At 38.3% G+C, this 21,892-nt stretch overlaps 1 protein-coding gene across 6 annotated transcripts in view; it reads right to left on the minus strand.

Annotated features, from left to right (window-relative positions):
• The window catches only part of PPEF1 (protein phosphatase with EF-hand domain 1), a 158,733-nt gene that overhangs the window by 84,948 nt on the left and 51,893 nt on the right, over positions 1–21,892 (minus strand). For all 6 annotated transcript variants that reach the window (XM_070785216.1, XM_019956382.2, XM_019956383.2 and 3 more), the window contains 2 exons: positions 5,040–5,167; positions 2,372–2,432 (listed from right to left, as the gene is read on the minus strand). In XM_070785216.1, the coding sequence (XP_070641317.1) occupies positions 2,372–2,432; positions 5,040–5,167 (189 nt within the window). The remainder of the gene's footprint in view (positions 1–2,371; positions 2,433–5,039; positions 5,168–21,892) is intronic.

Below are 21,892 nucleotides of genomic sequence, written 5' to 3' on the forward strand. Positions count from 1 at the left end.
GGTACATCTTTATAAATAAGTGAAAGTGAAAGTGGAGTCGCTCAGTTGTGTCCAACTCTTTGCGACCCCATGGACTGTGGTCTACCACACATCCATGGGATTTTCCAGGCAAGGGTACTGGAGTGGGTTGCCATTTCCTTCTCCAGAGGATCTTCCCGACCCAGGGATTGAACCCAGGTCTACAATGCTGTAGGCAGACGCTTTACCATCTGAATGCTGCTGCTACTGCTCCTTCAAGAGATGGATCTTTCCTAACCCCTTTGAATCTGCACCTAGTCCTGTGGCTTGTTTTAACTAAGAGGATATGGCAGAACTGATTTTGTGTGAGCAGAGGCCCAAAGAGGCTTGCTGCTTCTCCCTTTGCCCTCTTGGGATCCAGAGGCCATGTAAATAAGTCCAGGAAATACTGTTGGGCAGAGGCTACATGAGGAAAAGTGAGATATCCAAGTTCATAGCTAACATCAAACTTCCACACGTGTGAATAAAACCATTTGGACCTCCCTCCCCAACCCAGCTATGCTGAGTAAGCCCAGCTGATCACAGACAACACACAAGCCATCCCCACTGAGCCCTGTTCAAACCGACAGAATCACAAGCAAAAAAAATGGCTGTTGTTTTTAAGCACTAAATTTTGGGGGGCGGGGGGGGGGCTGGTTGTTATACAGCAATAGATAACTGAAAATGAATATACAGCAAAAGAAAATAATACATGTGTTCACTAAAAAGGACAGGTACAAGAATGTGCATAGTAGTACCATTTAAATTATCAAAACTGAAAACTCAAATGTCTATAAACAGTAGAATGGATAAACTTTGGTATATTCATAAAACTAATTATTATTCAGCAATAAGAATGACCAGATGGATGACTCTCACAAATACAAAGTCGAGTAAAAGAAGCAAAACTATACGCTTTCATTTATACAGAGAAGTTCAAAAACAAGCAAAACTAACCTAGGAGGCAGAAAAGTAGTGACGGGGTGCAGAGACTGGGTGGTGAGTATAGGAAGACGGGAGGCGGTTTCTGTGGTTATGATGATGTTATACTTCTTGCTCTGGGGGCATGTTACAAGGCTGAGTTTACTCTGAGAAAATTTATTAAATTATATATTTATCATTTGTGTACTTTTCTGTAATGTGTATGCTTTTCTTCCAGAGAAGTTTATATAAGATTATAAACTGCTGTCTCCTTCTCTGATAAAATTTTAAAAATATTTTTAAATCACTTACAGAATTTTTTTAAAAGCACATTTTAAAAAATACAGAGCCTGAGTAAATATCTTTGGGCTGGAACCCAGCCATCTGTAGTTACGAATCTCCATTAAGTGATTCTGATGCATAGTCCAGATTAAAATATTAGGTCATTAGCAGAAGAGGGCTATTTCATTTCATCATTATTATATTTCCTCTCAGAAATGTTTTTGCCAAAGAACATGAAGCACAAAAAACTGTCTTCAAATTGTAATTATCTAAAAGAAAAAAAAAAATGGCAAAATGCCCACTTCCACCCACTCCCCACTCCTCCAGTTTGGCTATTCTACCATTCAGAAACCTTCCACAGATTATTAAATGCTTCAATTAGTTTCACACATATGTACTTAGCTCAGAGCGTACCATTAAAACACCATTCTTTTGCCACTTTGAAGGGCGCCCGATAGATTAAAAGATGCTCTTAGATGTCATACACATTTTTAACTAGAGCAAAAAATGGCTGGTCCAAATTAAAGAATAGGTTTCTAAGTCAAGTGTCTACCTTGACAATAACAATAGGCAGATTAATTTGCAAGAGGAATACATGACTTGTGAATAACTATAATTTTAAAATCATTTTGAATCACACTTATATTGTCTATATCTGAAATGATTTATTTAGTCATCATTCCAGAAGGACTAAATAAATGACAGATAAATAGATAGACAGACTGACAGATAGCTAGCTAGCTATGGAGAAAACAGAAATATGATGGTGCCCACTGTGTTTAATCTTCCATACCCCCTCAGATCTGTTTCATGAAATATTCAAGATATTTTGATCTCTCAGCACAAAAGTTCTGTGGATAAAAAATAAGATCTTTACTAAGTTACTATTGTACATCTTTAGGTTGTGGTTCAGAGAAGATACTCAACATACTAATGTAGAATGAAATCTAATTCTTTTTTTTTTTAATAAAAAAAACTAAATGGTCAATTTAGTTGACACCAATCAGGGATGGAAAAAGCCAGTTGAACTGATTTTACCAGTTGTTTGGTGTCACATAGACAATATCTTTTTAATTTCTTAGTGTTCTCCCATTTTCAAGAGTTGACATTCCTTGATGAAACAATTCAATATTTAATGACTGCTTTTCAAAAGACTAGACTTTCTACTTACCTGGCTCTTTCTCCGGCACATTTGTATAGTTTTCCAACATGAAGGAGAAGAAGTTTGAGAGCTGTACAAAATAAAAATACACCGATCAATTAATGAACCCCAAACAGGTACTGTGGCAAACGTTGTTGGTGTTCCATGTGAGTCCCCTTTACTTCTCTGAGGTTCTCATCTCCAAGCTGCCACAGATGCTACTGGGTCCTGTCTTCACCAGCCCTCCTCCTCCCTAGGACTTTCCTTGGCCGATGGGAAAGTCCATAGGCCCGGCAGAGTCGCTTAGGATATCAGATATCCCCCTCCTGGGGGACCGCCCATAGGAAATGACTAACTGAAGCAAGGGTATCACAGCCCAGACCACCTCCTCCTTTGCCACTGGTGGGACAATCTGACACATTTCACACTTCAGATCTCCCAACAGGATCAGGCTGAGGTCAGACTTTTCCAGAAACCATATTTTTGCCTAGCTTTTTCCCCCATCCTATCTTGCTTTTCACGCTCCCTTACAGGTTTTTCCTGTGAATACCCTCTCAGGAAGTCACTTGTACAAGAAGCCCTATCTCAGACTCTGATTCTAAGAAACCAATCTAAGACAACTACTAGATATTTTTTCATTATGTTCTTCTATTCCTTTTTATGGTGAGAGTAAGAGATATTCTTAAATGTCAAACATATTTGGGAAAGGAAGGAAGGGAAGGAGGGAGGAAGGAAAGATGGAAATCTACCAGCATTCCAACCATCACCAAGATACTTCCTCTGTGACTACAAATTATCTGCAAAGACCTGCATGTATATAGCACAAATAACTTCCAAGCCTCATCTCCTATGAAGAGTGAACACTAAGGAACCTTATCAATCTGGGAGTAGATCTGGGAAGGAAAACCTTCCATACAAATACCAAAATGTATGATTTTAAAGCTGTTGATGGATTTGTCAATTATGAGTCAATAGAAATCACAATGAGACACCACTTCACATATACTAGGATGACTATCATCAAAAACATAAACAACAAATGTTGACACAGATGTGGCAAAATTAAAGCCCTCATACACTGCTGGTGGGAATGTAAAATGGTGCAGCTGCTTTGAAAAACAGTTTAGTAATTACTCAAAAAGTTAAACTCAAAGACTCAGAATTTCCACTCCTAGGTATATATCTAAGAGAACTGAAAAAAAAATATGTTATATGTTCACAGAAAAATCTGCACACAAATATTCATAGCAGCATTATTCATAATAGACAAAAAAAAGTAGAAGCAACCCAAATGATGTATTCACTGAGGAAAGGATAAACAAAATGTCCTAGATCTATACAACAGAATAACGTTCAGCAATAAAGAGGAATGAAGTACTGACACATGCTGTAACATGGATGAACCTTGAAGGCATTATGCTCAGTGAAAGAAGCCAGTCACAAAGGATCGCATACTATGTGACTTTATTTATTTGAAATGGCCACAAAAGGCAAATCTAGAAAGACAAAAAACAGATTAGCAGTTGCCAGGGACCGCAGAGAGCAGGAATGGGGAGTGAGTGCTAATGAATATAGAGGTATTTTTTGTTGTTGAAGGGGGTGTTGATGAAAGTGTTCTAAACTATATTGTAGTGATGATTACACAACTTGTGAATAAACTAAAGGCCACTGAATTGTCTACTTTAAATGGGTGAATTATACCCCAATAAATGTTATTTAAAAAGACTCAATATTTAAAGAATGTACTAATACTGGAACATTTGTGCATAAAGCATATCAATTTAAGAGCTCACTCTCTCTTAATCTCCGTCACTATATTCTACAGTGCTTAAAAGGACAGTCAGTGATGTGAACTGCTATGGGAATATCTGACTAAATCATAGTATATAATTTTTATAGCTACTAAGAATAAATCCAGCAATTTCTTTAATTCTTTTTGAAATCTTAATTATTTTTAATTATAGTTATTATTTTTATATAACATTTTACTTAAATTATATTGTGTGATACATTTATAAAGACACAATTGTTGAAAAATACAAATGATACAGAATAAAAATGAGAAGTCCCCTCCTACCTACCAATACCATGCTTCTTCTCAGAAATGGACACAGTAAATACTTTATATCATTTCCAAACTTTTATTGTATGTTGCATTTTCTTTCACATATATGGGATAAAATTCTTCATATTGTTCCACAAGTTGATTTTTCATTAACAAATATATTGTAGATCTTTCTGAGATCTTTTTATTGTTAAAGCTGGATTTACATATTGCTTTTGCAAGCTTGAAAAAGTCTTTCCCCACTCATCTATATTTTCTTCTAGAATTTTCCTATGTTTGACCCCAAGAGATTCTTCCATTTATTTAACTCCTTAAAACATTTTTTGCTTCATGAAGTAGCAACTTTACTATTAGGGCACATATTGAAAAAAAGAATAAGACCATTTTTTTTTTAGTTAACTGGACATCTAGTAGCTGTCTTAAAAATATGAACTTCAGAACTGAAAAACACTATCCTGTTCCCAAATCATACTCTCTCAATAGCTAGTTCCAAAACAGTGTCACTATATCCTCTATAAAAGTCTTTCACCAAGGTTCCTCTGCTATTAAAATGGACTCAATCTTTCATGCTTTCAATAAAAGGAGTAAAGAGAAGCATTTTATCAAAAGAAGAGACAAGCTTGCAAAACAGACCTGCAACTGGCCTTGCTCATCAGCGTATTCGATGGACTGGAAGATAGTGAGGGCATAGCGCTGTCTGGTCTTCAACCGGGCGCTGTAACCTCGGTACCAGTTCTGTATGACCAATGCGGCTTTTAGTGCTGCAGACCCACAGGATATGAAAGACAAAGAAAAACAGTTACTATGGAGCTTTGGTGGGGAGGGGCGCGGACGATAAGTGCTTCAGAAAAAAAGTCAGTCCACCTGGATTCCTAGGTTCTAAGAACATAAAAACTACAGACAATGAGATGTAACTTCATGCTTCTGTACAATGTCCTCAAGTCTCAAATAGGACTAATGATGACACAGCCATCAGAGTAGAATTTTTGAATCCTATCTCTGCTGATTACTGTCTATGTGATTTGGGGGAAGTTATTAGAGCTTTCACAGCTTTAGTTTCCTTCTCTGGCACTACTTAGGTATATGAAGTCTATGCATGCCCTATGAAGCAGCAATTCCATCCTTCACTATATACCCCAAAGCAATTCTCACACAGGTCATAAAGGAGACATATAGGGATACAATAATTCTTTGTTGGTGGCAATAGGGAGTTTGACACCAATGCAGCCTGGCTGTCTACTGCTAGGAAGGAGAAGATGTGATTGTGGTGGATGCACACCATGGAGTATTATGCCACAACTGGAAGCAACATATTACAATGTGGATGGGTCTTAAAAATACAGTACTTCAGTCAGAACAGTTATTAGAAAATGAAAGACAGAATGAAATATAACATACCATTTTATATAAATTTTCAACACACATGAAACCACAAGGTATGTTTCATAAGAATATACAGAAAGGAAAATACATGAAAAATAAGAGATTGGTTATTTGTGAGGGGTGGGTAAATGAATGAGCATAGAGTACATGGTTAAAGGGGAATAAGCTAGTGAACTACCATAAGAAACGGTCTTGTGCAGACCAGTATGACAATGTACAACATACTGAGAAGTATGATTCACTCTACCTTCTGCACCTGTGATTCAACTGTTAAAAGAACACACACCCCCTCTCCTTCACAGAGTTACTGCTGCTGCTGCTACTGCTAAGTCCCTTCAGTCCTGTCCGACACTGTGCGATCCCATAGACGGCAGCCCATCAGGCTCCCCTGTCCCTGGGATTCTCCAGGCAAGAACACTGGAGTGGGTTGCCATTTCCTTCTCCAATGCATGAAAGTGAAAAGTGAAAGTGAAGTCGCTCAGTCGTGTCCGACCCTCAGCGACCCCATGGACTGCAGCCCACCAGGCTCCTCCGTCCATGGGATTTGCCAGGCAACAGTACTGGAGTGGGGTGCCATTGCCTTCTCCACACAGAGTTACTATGAGGATGAAATGAGATACCATAGGTGAACAGTTTAATCCAATGCCCAGTGTAAAACACTTGATAAATAAATGGCAACTATAGTGACAAGTACTGTTTTGCTTGTAGATTATTCAGGCACACTGGCTCTCTTCTGGGGCTGGGAGCCTCTGAACCATCCTGCAGCTTCACAGCTTTGAAGAAAGAAATCAGGTGAGAGATAATGGGAGTTAAAATATAGTCTCTTATGTCTTTCTCAACTTTTAGAGTGACGAGTAATCAACACCAGCTGGCTTCTTTTATTCAGGCTATAATTTTTCCCAGTTAGCACATAAGAATTAAGAGTTGACTCTAACAAGAACAATCTGAGTTTGGAAAGCAGCAATCCAGCCTCTCAGTTTAGTACTGCTGTGGTACAATGAGTATACACTAGTCATCTGAGGGTATCTGTTTGTGAACTTCTCCAACGTTGTCAGGTTCCAGAGACTATCATTTCATTATTCAGCTTCCAGAAAACCCCAGGAAATAGGCATAAGGTCAAGTATCATTACCTTTACAGGGGAAAACCAGAGGGAGAAGAAATCAAGTGACGTTCAATATCACAAAGCAAGTAATTGTTGGTACAATGTCTGAAAACTCAAGTGTTCTCACCATATCATTATGTGCAGCCCAGGCACACCTGAAAGGCCTCTTCTGTGGGACAGTCATTGTCATAATCAACCAACTCTCATTTCAGGGGCTCTCTATTCACCAAGCATAACAGAACTCTTCCAGGGCTATTTCCTGGGCACGTACTGAGGGCCAGGCAAGGAATTCATCTCTGTAGTCAGTCCTTACCACTCTATGAAGCTGGGGGAGACTTACTTAAGGGCACGTAGCCAGTAAGTGGAAATGGACAGCAATGAATTGAACCCAGGTCTCAATGACCCCATGGCCCAAGATCTTAACTTCCATAGAGCCATTGATCTTTCCAGTGCCTCTTCATCTACATAGTGATGTCATAGAAAAAATGACCACTAAAATCTCTTCTATTTAGTATTAACAACACCAAAAAAAAATCAAGTTTATTGTTATTTCTATAACAGTAGGGCAAAGTAGCACCATAAGTTCAATAGTCTATTATAAGACATTCAGTTCCACAAGTATTATCATCTCCATGTTACACATAAGGATACTTCAGCTTCAGAGAGGCTAGCAACTTCTAGTACCCTCAAAGACTTTCTAATTATATGTAGTATTTCATTTACAAATTCACAAATTACTGTGAACAAACAGGTTACCATCTCAGAAACCAAGAGCCAAAAGAGCCATGCAAACCAGGATGCACAAGACTGCCTCAGAGTCCACGGTCTTGGCTCAAACATCACCTTCTCAGTGAGGCCTTTCCTGACTACCCCTTGAAAATGGCACCCAACTCCCCACTGCCTATCTCCTTTATTTTCTCTCCACAGCACGTGTCACCATCTGATAGAGCATATGTTTTACTCATTTGTTACTGTCTCCTTTCACTAGAATGTAATCTCCATTAAAGCTGGGATTTTGGTCCACAGGGTTAGCTGCTATATCCCCTGGGTCTGGAACCATCCCTGGAACATAGTAAATGTGCAATAAATATTTATTAAATGACTAAATGAATGAATGAAATTACAGTTCAGTTAAAACTTACTGTCTTGTGTTTCTCTTCATGCTAATTGGTGAATCTTATGCTTGGTTTGGTTTTTTAAATAGGCATTTATTCGACAGTCCTTTAAATAAGAAGTTTTATATTCAGAATGATAAGGCATTTAAAGACTCTGCTTTTGAAATTCTGCTGGCAGAGGCCTCCTGAGGAGGCAACAGGATGAGTGAATATTTAATGTAACTTTAAGTCAGGAGAGAGACACGAGTGTGATAGAGCTGATTAAAATGAATTCAAATGAACTGGAAAAAGAATGAACCATCCAGAAGCAAAAGACTTTAAACAAGAAGGGAAAGCATCTATCGCCTCAGCTGTTCAAAGCACAGAGAGAATAGGGTATGGCTCAATTCTGGGACCACAGTTTTCACTGTCACTTTTGTTTACAGGTGTCTGCCATCTGCTAGAGTATATGGCTGTCCCAGTGAGACTTCCAACTTCATCAGAAAAACAGCTCAAAGCACATACACGCCCAGCAGACAGGAGATGGTCGGTCACAAAGCCTGCTTCCTGAGCAGCAAGCAAGGCAGGGACCCTATGAGGCTCGCTCCTCCACAAACTCTGGCATCCCTACCAGCAAGCGCACAATACAGCATCCTTGTCCCTGGAAAGCATTTTTCTTAAGCAAGAGATAAATAAGACGAAAGCCTGAGGTCCAGCCTTCAAACAATGACAGATGCTTTAAACAAAACTATCACTTTTCCAAATGACAAAAGAGATCATAGTTTTATTATTCTTGGAAACATCTGGCCTTCCAGTCAGAGAAGGGGAAGAAAAAGAAGTCATTTCTCTGACTTTTTAATTACTCACACACTTGCCGACCCACCAACCCATTCACATGGGATAATAAAAATAAGTTCTGAATTTGTAATCTGGAGATTTCCATTTTGGTCCTAACTCAACCAGGTGCCAACTATGTAGCCTCAGGCAAATCGCTTAACCTCTCCGATCCTCAATTTCTCATATGAACAATGAGAATTTGGAATTATATAATCTCTAAGATTCTTTCCAATTATAAAATACTCTAGTTCATTCCTCTTTTTTTTTTTTGGTAGTGCCCCAGCTGCAGCCTACCAAGCCTATAGCAAAGCTGAAAATAACCATTAAAGGATAAAATAGGGTGTGTAAATGTGAACACTCAAATCAGAACCTTCTGGGCACAAAAGACAAATTCTTAAGGCTACTAAAAAAAAAAAAATCTGAATTATCCGTGTAGAAAAATTCAAGTCAATTACTAATATCCTTGGCTTTCCCATCAAGAAACTATAGCCATCATAAACCATTAGACCAAAGCAAAAATCAGAAGAAATAGATGTCTATCTTCTTTGTGAGTTGTACCTTTTATCATTAAAAATATTCATCTTTGTTTCATTTTAAAATAAATAAATAATTTTAATAATGAAAAAAAAGAACTATAGCCAAAGTTTGCTAGCAACTGGTCTAGGAACAAACAATTCACCTATTACTCTTGCGTTAAATGGCCTAAAACATGATTACTGTGTACATTTGTTAACTGGTTCAAGTGATAGCCAATAGAAGATGGGGAGAAATGGATGGGGAAAAAAGTAAAGAAAGGGTGGGGATACAGAAACAATGGGAAGTCCAGAAGATTCAATGAAAATTGAGAAATTATGAGAATGGGATAACAATCATTTGATCATAAAGATCCCAGTGAGGTCGAGGTGATCGAGGTGGCCATGGTAGCCAGGAAATGGGAGGGAGCAGCTGAAGTGGAGCAGCAGAATGATTGTTCTAAAACAATCATTATCATGAAAATACAAATTTTTAAAATAATTATTGTATAATAAATTTAGCTATGTAAAAGATTTACTATTATTTTAAATGATTAAAATATTTTCTTGTAAGAAGTATGTTGTATTTAACAATTCAATAATGACCTTTAATCCTCACTCAAGAAAAAAAATTAAATACCTTAACTACAATTTCATTTTACATCTTCTGTTATTAATTACTAATTGGAGTTATACTGCCACATTCATTCACCCAGGATCAAATATAATTAGCATTAAATCTTCAAATTTTGCAGCTGCTAGAAAGATAATGTAGTATAAAGCCATAATCATATAGAAAAGTGTTCTGATTACAGGAAACACAGGCATACCTTGGAGAGATTTAGGTTCCAGACAACCACAATACAATAAATAATGCAATAAAGAGAGTCACATAAATTTTTTCCTCAGTGCATATAAAAGTTATGTTTATACTATATTGTATCCTACTAAGTGTACAATAGCATTAAGTCTTAAAAAATGTACATATCTTAATTTAAAAAATACTGCTAAAAAAGTCAAAACAATTACAATAGTAACATCAAGGATCGCTGATCACAGATCACTGTTAACAACCATAATAAAATGGAAAAGTTGAAAAAACTGTCAGAATTATTAAAATGTGACACATGAAGTGAACAAATGCTGCTGGAAAAATGGTGCCAATAGGATTGCTACAAACCTCAATTTGTAAAAAGTACAATATCTGCAAAGCACAATAAAGCAAAGTGCAATAAAACAAGGTATACCTAAAATTGGCAACTGGGGCTGAGGTACTGCCCTTTCTTAAATTGAATTGATATGTATCTGTAACAGGATTTTCTAGTAATTAACAGGATCCAACTACAAGGCTGGCTTCTTGGTGAATTTAGTCAAGGCTGGAATTTGGCCAAAAAAAGTAAAGAAGTGGGACTTCATATCCTTTCAGCACTACCTTCTACCTTCTAAAGTACTAGAGTGCTATCTAAAGAGTCAATGTCAGAGTCTCATAATACTTGACATCTCTAAAGCAGAGATGGATTAATTACACAGTAAAAAGGGAAAAGATGAAAATGAATTTAAGTGGTATAAAGAACAAAAAGGTTGATTGGCTTTTTGTTTGCCTATTTCATGTAAGCAATAGCTGTGTGTAGTGTTAATCCTACATAAACCATAAGGCCAACATGTTATCATATTAAAAAATGAGTAGATCAGCCCTGGGATTTCTTTGGAAGGAATGATGCTGAAGCTGAAACTCCAGTACTTTGGCCACCTCACGCGAAGAGTTGACTCATTGGAAAAGAGTCTGATGCTGGGAGGGATTGGGGGCAGGAGGAGAAGGGGACGACAGAGGATGAGATGGCTGGATGGCATCACTGACTCGATGGACATGAGTCTGAGTGAACTCCGGGAGTTGGTGATGGACAAGGAGGCCTGGCAAGCTGCGATTCATGGGGTCGCAAAGAGTTGGACACGACTGAGTGACTGATCTGATCTGAACTAAAAAAAAATTGTTATTGAGAGGGATCGTAATTTCAGATGGAGACCATAGTCTCCTTTTACAAAGAAATGTACTTGTCTAAAATGATTCCCAATCAAGGCCAACGAACCAGAGTTTATAGTATATGATACGAGCTGAAAATAAAGATACAGCAGCTGTGACATATTGATGATAATTAAAGCCACAGGAGTAAAGTCACTCAAGGAGAGCATTAGAGTGACCAAGTAAGAGAGCCGAGATAAACCCAGAGAAGCCCCAATATTGAGAAGTTGGAAGAAAATGAAGCCCTCATAAATAGTTCAAACAGAGACATAATAGGAAAACCAGGAGAAGAGGCTGTCACTGAAGCTAAGAGCCATTGAGTATTTTAAGATGGAAGTGTACAGGAGGGCCAGGTATCGCCAGGGAGTCAAGCAAAATAAGTACTGAAAATGCTCCATCGGATTTCGAGGTCATTCAAGAACTTGTCTAAATCATATTCCATGGGGTGGGATAAATAAAAACGTAGGAGACAGCAGTGTGAATGCACCCTTCAGGGGCAAGCTCAGAAAAACAGGCAAGAAAGCAGAATGAATGGAGAGAACAAGAACGCTAGGGAAGGCTCTTCTTCCAAAGGGAAAGAAAGCACAGCTACAAAGGCACTTCTGCACAACTGGGGAATTCTGAATATGAACTATATGCCAGAAAATATTACTCTATTAATTTTATTTTTTCAGTGTAATATAGTATTTTAGTTATGTAAGAGAATATGCCTCTTTTGGGACATTCAGTTCAGTTGCTCAGTCGTATCCAACTCTTTGCAACCCTATGAACCGCAGCACACCAGGCCTCCCTGTCCATCACCAACTGCCGGAGTCTACCCACACCCATGTCCATTGAGTCAGTGACGCCATCCAACTATCTCATCCTCTGTCATCCCCTTCTCCTCCTGCCTGCAATCTTTCCCAGCATCAGGGTCTTTTCCAATGAGTCCGTATATATTACCCCTTTTCAGAAACCCAGGCCAATCCACAGCCCTCATTTTGGGGGTCTGCTGGTTGTGACTTTTCCCCAGTTCCCAGTGGCCAATTTGGGAATTGCTGGGGGTGCACACAGTGCCTTCTCTTGGCCAGTTCACTGTCAACATCTCGGTTACAGCTGTTGTGATGAAGTACACAGGTCTGTTTGTCTTGTTTTGTATGGATAAAGGCTACTGCTAATAGAAATCTTGGAAGCCAAAAAGAAAACAGCTGCAAAAATTGGTGGGCATAAGTTGAATACTTTGAAAGCTATCAGAGTACTTGCCACCTAACTCTAAAATACCCTCATGTTAGGACAAGGTGGTCACTGAATGGGTTAGACTGACATTAGGTTGCCTGCCAACCTCAAGAAAATTTGTGTAATGAGTTACACTGTAAAACATCATGCAATTTCCAATACAGCAACATATTCGTCTTTCTTAGCTCTGAGAAATCCAAGATCAGATCAGATCAGTCGCGCAGCCGTGTCCGACTCTTTGCGACCCCATGAATCGCAGCACGCCAGGCCTCCCTCTCCATCACCAATTCCTGGAGTTCACTGAGACTCAAGTCCATCAAGTCAGTGATGCCATCCAGCTATCTCATCCTCTGTCATCCCCTTCTCCTCTTGCCCCCAATCCCTCCCAGCATCAGAGTCTTTTCCAGTGAGTCAACTCTTCGCATGAGGTGGCCAAAGTACTGGAGCTTCAGCTTCAGCATCATTCCTCCCAAAGAAATCCCAGGGCTGATCTCCTTCAGAATGGACTGGTTGGATCTCCTTGCAGTCCAAGGGACTCTCAAGAGTCTTCTCCAACACCACAGTTCAAAAGCATCAATTCTTCGGCGCTCAGCCTTTTTCACAGTCCAACTCTCACATCCATACATGACCACAGGAAAAACCATAGCCTTGACTAGACGAACCTTTGTTGGCAAAGTAATGTCTCTGCTTTTGAGTATGCTATCTAGGTTGGTCATAACTTTCCTTCCAAGGAGTAAGCATCTTTTAATTTCATGGCTGCAATCACCATCTGCAGTGATTTTGGAGCCCAGAAAAATAAAGTCTGACACTGTTTCCACTGTTTCCCCATCTATTTCCCATGAAGTGATGGGACCAGATGCCATGATCTTCGTTTTCTGAATGTTGAGCTTGAAGCCAACTTTTTCACTCTCCTCTTTCACTTTCATCAAGAGGCTTTTTAGTTCCTCTTCACTTTCTGCCATAAGGGTGGTGTCATCTGCATATCTGAGCTTATTGATATTTCTCCCAGCAATCTTGATTCCAGCTTGTGTTTCTTCCAGTCCAGCGTTTCTCATGATGTACTCTGCATATAAGTTAAATAAACAGGGTGACAATATACAGCCTTGACGAACTCTTTTTCCTATTTGGAACCAGTCTGTTGTTCCATGTCCAGTTCTAACTGTTGCTTCCTGACCTGCATACAAATTTCTCAAGAGGCAGATCAGGTGGTCTGGTATTCCCATCTCTTTCAGAATTTTCCACAGTTTATCGTGATCCACACAGTCAAAGGCTTTGGCATAGTCAATAAAGCAGAAATAGATGCTTTTCAACTCTCTTGCTTTTTCCACGATCCAGGGGATGTTGGCAATTTGATCTCTGGTTCCTCTGCCTTTTCTAAAACCAGCTTGAACATCAGGAAGTTCACGATTCACATATTGCTGAAGCCTGGCTTGGAGAATTTTGAGCATTACTTTACTAGCGTGTGAGATGAGTGCAATTGTATGGTAGTTTGAGCATTCTTTGGTATTGCCTTTCTTTGGGATTGGAATGAAAACTGACCTTTTCCAGACCTGTGGCCACTGCTGAGTTTTCCAAATTTGCTGGCATATTGAGTGCAGCACTTTCCCAGCATCATCCTTTAGGATTTGAAATGGCTCAAGCGGAATTCCATCACCTCCCCTAACTTTGTTCCTAGTGACGCTTCCTAAAGCCCCCTTGACTTCACATTCCAGGATGTCTGACTTTAGGTCCGTGATCACATCATTGTGATTATCTGGGTAGTGAAGATCTTTTTTGTACAGTTCTTCTGTGTATCCTTGCCATCTCTTAATATCTTCGGCTTCTGTTAGGTCCATACCATTTCTGTCCTTTATTGAGCCCATCTTTGCATGAAATGTTCCTTTGGTATCTCTGATTTTCTTGAAGAGATCCCTAGTCTTTGCCATTCTGTTGTTTTCCTCTATTTCTTTGCATTGATCGCTGAAGAAGGCTTTCTTATCTCTTCTTGCTATTCTTTGGAACTCTGCATTCAGATGTTTATATCTTTCCTTTTCTCCTTTGCTTTTCGCTTCTCTTCTTTTCACAGCTATTTGTAAGGCCTCCCCAGACAGCCATTTTGCTTTTTTGCATTTCTTTTCCATGGGGATGGTCTTGATCCCTGTCTCCTGTACAATGTCACGAACCTCCATCCATAGTTCATCAGGCACTCTATCTATCAGATCTAAGCCCTTAAATCTATTTCTCACTTCCACTGAACTCCAGAAAGAATGAAGGGATGGAGCCAAAGCAAAAATAATACCCAGCTGTGGATGTGACTGGTGATAGAAGCAAGGTCTGATGCTGTAAAGAGCAATATTGCATAGGAACCTGGAATGTCAGCTCCATGAATCAAGGCTAATTGGAAGTGGTCAAACAAGAGATGGCAAGATTGAATGTCGACATTCTAGGAATCAGCGAACTGAAATGGACTGGAATGGGTGAATTTAACTCAGATGACCATTATATCTACTACTGCAGGCAGGAATCCCTCAGAAGAAATGGAGTGGCCATCATGGTCAACAAAAGAGTCTGAAATGCAGTACTTGGATGCAATCTCAAAAACGACAGAATGATCTCTGTTCGTTTCCAAGGCAAACCATTCAATATCACAGTAATCCAAGTCTATGCCCCAAACAGTAATGCTGAAGAAGCTGAAGTTGAACAGTTCTATGAAGACCTACAAGACCTTTTAGAACTAACATCCAAAAAAGATGTCCTTTTCATTATAGGGGACTGGAATGCAAAAGTAGGAAGTCAAGAAACACCTAGGGTAACAGGCAAATTTGGCCTTGGAATATGGAATGAAGCAGGGCAAAGACTAATAGAGTTTTGCCAAGAAAATGCACTGGTCATAGCAAACACCCTCTTCGAATAACACAAGAGAAGACTCTCTACATGGACATCACCAGATGGTCAACACCGAAATCAGATTGATTATATTCTTTGCAGCCAAAGATGGAGAAGCTCTATACAGTCAGCAAAAACAAGACCAGGAGCTGACTGTGGCTCAGACCATGAACTCCTTATTGCCAAATTCAGACTTAAATTGAAGGAAGTAGGGAAAACCACTAGACCATTCAGGTATGACCTAAATCAAATCCCTTATGATTATACAGTGGAAGTGAGAGATCCAAAGATTTAACTAAATATAAATAAATAATAACATCATCTAGGGTCCTTAAATTCAAGGAGTTAAGTGTGCCACTTTCTGACACATGTTTATGTCTAAAAACTATAGTTCACGAAATTTTAAATATCTACGAAAAACGACAAAACATTTTTGTTGTTTTGTTGTTATCAAAAACAATCTGGAATTAGACAAGATCATTGTTTTGGATCCTGGGAACTTAGCTTGAGAGCCATCAGGTTAGGGGCCCAAAAATACGGCTGAAAGAAATGTGGGTTGTACCCCATGTACAGCGAGATATGGCTGGACAGAAATGTGGGTTGAACTTCATTTGCAGCTGAGGATCCTACTAAACTGTTACCAGCCCTCAGGGAAATTACAACGGCCATTAAGAGGAACATTCCAATTAGATAAGATCATTTAAGAAGTGTACTTGAAAGCAGGGTTCCTAAATTAAACAAACAGAGTGGGACATCTATTTTAATTGGTATGTAGAATTCCAAAAAGCTTCATAACTCCAGAATAGCTTCATTGAAAAATTCACTGAAAAAGGCCAACAAAAAATTAGACACAAGAGATACCTAAAACAAAAGACTGCAAGACAGACGCAACTTGTACTACCCGCCACCTTTCCTCCTCTAGCTGAGTACTCCTTCTAGTAATCCTCAGTCTAAACCATCTTTCCACTCTAAAGAGACTACAAGACCTTGAAAGTCGGCCAAGTTACTGGACTTACACCCCCATATCTACCCTTGAAGGAGGGCTCTCATGTGGATCCCTCTCAGAGTTGATGAGACTCTGAGGGACTTTATGGGGAAACTGCTATGTTATTCCCTTAAACAGCCAAGGGAAACTAAATTAGTGAAAAATCTTGGCGTCTGGCAGATATTAGAGCTATACCCTCTACATTAAATCCCCCTCGGAGTCTGCAGATGGGACCCTGGGAGAACTGTCAGAAGCCAGCTAAAGGTGAGAATTCTTCCCAGAGTCAGCTCTCCCAAATCACTGCTTATAGTACCCAAAAAGAGAAAAAAATTTAAAAAAAATTTTTGTACCTTCTATGGGGATGCCTCTTAAGTCCAAGGGGTTGTCAACATTTACTGCCTGTGTCAACTGAAAATTGGGAAATGCTTACTGTTTGTCCCAAGTGAAAACTGACAAGATATTTAAAAGGATTTTTTAAAAGTAGCACTATGGTCTGATGTTGGCCAGAAAGTGAAAGCTGATATTCAGAGTCTGATAAGAATATTTTTTTAGGTTTCCTCCACTAAACCAAAATGAACTATGTACCCAGAGGGAAAGAAAAACCTTCTAAAGCCTCTGTGAAAGGATTTACCAAAACCTTTCAAAGGCAAACAGCTCCAAGTCCAGAACATAGAAATCTTTTAATTTCCATCTAGGTTAGAAATCTTGTCCCTGATATACAGAGGGGTATGTGAGGGGCTGTGTGTGTACACACACACAGAAGAAAGCAAATTAAGAATAATGTAGCTGAATGGGAGGATCAGCCTATGATGTCATTTTAAGTTGCAACCCAATTCCCTGAGGACATGAAAGCAACTATCCTTATCTATAAATCTTTGTAAAACTGAGAATACAACTCCAGAGGCAGTTCACAGTCCACCCATTCCTTTTACAAGTCCCCATAAAGAAAGCTGAGCACCAAAGAATTGATGCTTTTGAACTGTGGTGTTGGAGAAGACTCTTGAGAGTCCCTTGGACTGCAAGGAGATCCAACCAGTCCATCCTAAAGGAGATCAGTCCTGAGTGTTCACTGGAAGGACTGATGTTGAAGCTGAAACTCCAATACTTTGGCCACCTGATGTGAAGAGCTGACTCATCTGAAAAGACCCTGATGCTGGGAAAGATTGAGGGCAGGAGGAGAAAGGGATGACAGAGGATGAGATGGTTGGATGGCATCACCAACTCAATGGACATGAGTTTGGGTAAACTCCAGGAGTTGGTGATGGACAGGGAGGCCTGGTATGCTGCAGTTCATGGGGTCGCAAAGAGTCGGACATGACTGAGCAACTGAACTGACTGAACTGACTAAACCTCCCCTATTTATCTCAAAAAGCTTGTAAGTTTTGTAAAAAAAAAAATCTGGCCTTAGGAAACCAAAGTACCCCTTAGTGGAACTTGCATTCTTTTTCTGTACCTTTGAGATATAAATGTTCTACAAACTTTTTCATTTGACCATTTCCTTATGGCAAAGGAAAGGGAAAACAGTCAAATAAAAAAATCTTCTGTCTTCCCCAAAAAATATTAGGAAAAATGCTTTACCCACCTGAGCAGATAACCTTAGCTTGCTCTACCTACCAGAAAAACAATTTAGATTCAATTTATTTTACAACTAGTGAATTACTGTACCCAATTCATGGCAGTAATTTTAAAACAGAAGCTATTAGGTCCCTGCTAGCAACTGTCTATTTATGTGTGTTTATGTGTGTATTATAGATGTACAGTATTTTCTACCTTCAGAGGGTACTGCCAAAATTACTATGTAAGAGAGCTCTATTTAACTGGCTCAAAGAAATGAAGCACTTATATAAATTAAATGAAATAAGTAAACTGAATGGATGCAAATGGGATAAAAGTTTTTAGGTGAACTTTCCTTAATGCTTTCTCCATATCTTTTTGGTAACTTGAAATCTTAAAGTTTTGCTAAGTTAAATTAAATGATGGATAGTCACTGAATATTCAGATCATTTCCAAATAAGGTAAAATAATGAAATATTGATTACTGAACATAGGTTTACTACTTTTGGCTTCCTTTTAGAGGGAAACTAAAGATATTTGGGTTTCCTAGTAAACATAGCTTCTGCCACACTGAAAAATTTACTGAGAGAAAATTTAATTATAAAAAGTATAAAAAATTATAAAAAGTATTTAGAAATTTCCCAAACCATAGAATGCTAAAAGAGAGTTCATAATTGGTTACTTATTTTCACTAAAAATTAAAGTTTTTAAGGGTTAAGAATTCTAATATATGTAATGAAAGCTACTAAAAATGAGGGAAATTATCTCTGTATATAAAGAAAGTAAGATGCATGCTTTTAGCAAAAGAGGGTATTAGGAAAGGAAACACATGTTGTTGAGGGAAAGGGAAGCAATTTTATCCTAAATTGAGGCTATTTCAGGAGAAAGGAAAAAAATAGGGCAAGATTTGAATGTTAAAAAAAAAGTTTTTGTAAAAATTTGTGCCCCCACTCCCAAATCTCACAAAACAATTTTATGTGTGGTCAAAATGACTAAGATTAAAATCAATTTATTTAATTTTTTAAAAAGTTGATGGGTTTTTAATTTGGTTTTCTCTTTGTTAAAAGGACAGGTTTTATTGGATTCTTTGTCTTCTCTTGAAAGTGAAAGTGAAGTTGCTCAGTAGTGTCTGACTCTTTGCAACCCTATGGACTGTACCCCACCAGGCTCCTCCTCTGTCCATGGGATTTTCCAGGCAAGAATACTGGGGTGGGTTGCCATTTTCTTTTCCAGGGGATCTGCCTGATCCAGGGATCGAACTCAGGTCTCCTGCATTGCAAGCAGACTCTTTACCCTCTGAGCCACCAGGGAATCCCTGTTTTCTCTTAGTAAGACACTGAAAAAAGCTTTTCCTTACATTTTAAAGTAATCTGCCTAGACAACAAAGATTCTGTGTTTTGTGAAAATAATTTGCCATGTTGTCTTTATCAGGTCTTTGATTACTAAAGAAAGCTGAATCTTCTCCATTAAAAGATCTAAGGTGTTTACTGCTGTATTTAAAATGGTTAACCAACAAGGGCCTACTGTATAGCACATGGAACTCTGCTCAGTGTTATGTGGCAGCCTGGATGGGAGGGAAGTTTGGGGGAGAATGGATGGATACATGTATATGTGTGGCTGAGTCCCTTTGCTGTTCACCTGAAAATATCACAACATTGTTAATTAGCTATATCCCATACAAAATTAAAAAAATTTTTTAAAGACCTAAGGTGTTTAAAAAATAACTTTCTGTGTTTCTCTGCAAAGTCTTTGTCACTACGATTAAATGGATAACTAAGTTATCATTTCTCAGTGATCTATGATCCTATTTGACAAGTGTTTTAAAACTTTTTTGATAATTCTGACAAGCTTCCCCAAAATAAAGTTCTGAATGAAGTTTTTTTTAACCTCGAACTAACTTTGGTATTTTCCAGAGGGCCTCTAGAATATCTCAAGAGATTTGTTTCCTCTCCTCAAAAAAATGAAGATGTTAAACTAATCAGACTTATTTGATGGGTTAAGTTACATAGCAAGAATCATCAAATAAGAAGTAATACTAAGCCTTTATGTTGTACTTGTGTAAGTTATAAATGTTTTAGAAACCATATGCAATTCCTAAAGTCTGAATGAAATGTCCTGGAATAATATTATCATCATAATTCCAGTTATCATTTGACAATGTTGAGTGTCACAGAAATAACCACATTTCCTTGTCAATTCCATTATAATAAATTCTCATTAGAGAATAAATGCTCATTATAACAATGGGCATTTTTTAAAGTCTCCTGTCATTTACACTTATTATTTTACTCAGATGCTTCTGCAAAAATGTTGCTGCAGAAGTGACCCATCTTCAAGGAGATTCATGGAAAGAATTTGGCAAACACAAGTTTCTGATAACTTTAAGATCATAATATTGAATTGGTCATCTCACAGTAGTCAGAATGGCCATCATCAAAACGTCTACAAACAATAAATGCTAGAGAGGGTGTGGAGAAAAGGAAACTCTCTTATACTGCTGGTGGGAATGCAAACTAGTACAGCCACTATGAAGAACAGTGGGCAGATTCCTTAAAAAACTTGGCATAGACCCGCTATATGATCCAGCAATCCCACTGCTGGGCATGCATCCCAAGAAAACCAGAATTGAAAGAGACACATGTACCTCACTGTTCACTGCAGCACTATTTACAATAGCTAGGATATGAAAGCAACCTAGATATCCATTGGCAGATGAATGGATAAGGAAGTTATGGTACATATATACAGTGGAGTACTACTCAGCTATAAAAAGGAGCATCTGAGTCAGTTCTAATGAGGTGGATGAACCTAAAGCCTGTTATACAGAGTGAAGTAAGTCAGAAAAAGACAGACAAATACTATATATTAATCCATATATATGAAATTTAGAAAAATGATACTGACAATCCTACATGCAGGGCAGCAAAGGAAACACAGATGTAAAGAACAGACTTTTGGACTTCATGGAAGAAGGAGAGGGCGGGATGATTTGAGAGAATAGCACTGAAACATATACATTACCACATGTAAAACAGACAACCAGTGTGAGTTCAATGTACGAAGCAGGGTACTCAAAGCCAGTGCTCTGGGACAACCTAGAGGGATAGAGTGGGGAGGGCAGTGGGAGGGGGGTTCAGGATGGGGGGGACACATGTATACCTATGGCTGATTCATGTTGATGTATGGCAGAAACCATCACAATATTGTAAATATCTTCCAACTAATTTAAACTAATTTAAAATAAATAAAAATTTTAAAAATACTGAATTGGGTAAGAATTTCTAGAACTAATGGGGGGAAATGGATTAAAGCAGAACAAGAATAAATAACCTAGAACTGAATGAATTGAAAAGGGTGATTATAATTTTTATTCCTTCTTGCTTGAAGCACTGCTGGTTCTTTAATGTTTTGCTTTTCTAGATTTGAGGAAACTTTTTCTCTTAAGCTATCTATGACTTAAAACAATTTGGTAAAATACAATTTTGTAAACATTAACTTTTTCTCCCTACCTGACTCCTCCAAAATTTGGAGACTCTTGAGCATTCTTTTTATGGCAAAATAGTTATTTACATAAGCTGAATGAGAATCTATTATCCTTGTAACAGGACACAATCAGAAGCACTGGTTACAAAAGCTTTAACTGGAATGTCATATTTGAGAGAGATGTACATAGACTCAGATATGACCAGACTGCTTTAAAGAACTAAGGTTGACTTTATGGAACCAATAAAGTCCCTCGGAAAAGTCGACCTGGTACCTTACTTACAAGGTTCCAGCAAAGCAGGCTTAAAAAGAACCCATAGGGTCAATTACTATTCTTGCTGCACCTATGTAAATAATCAGGCCAAGTATAACGCAAATAAATTAATTTTACTGTGATTATCTTTGATTTTATTTTTATCTTTGATTTTAAAAAAT

This window comes from Bos indicus, chromosome X, assembly GCF_029378745.1.
Source record: "Bos indicus isolate NIAB-ARS_2022 breed Sahiwal x Tharparkar chromosome X, NIAB-ARS_B.indTharparkar_mat_pri_1.0, whole genome shotgun sequence".
Classification (NCBI taxonomy): Eukaryota; Metazoa; Chordata; class Mammalia; order Artiodactyla; family Bovidae; genus Bos; species Bos indicus.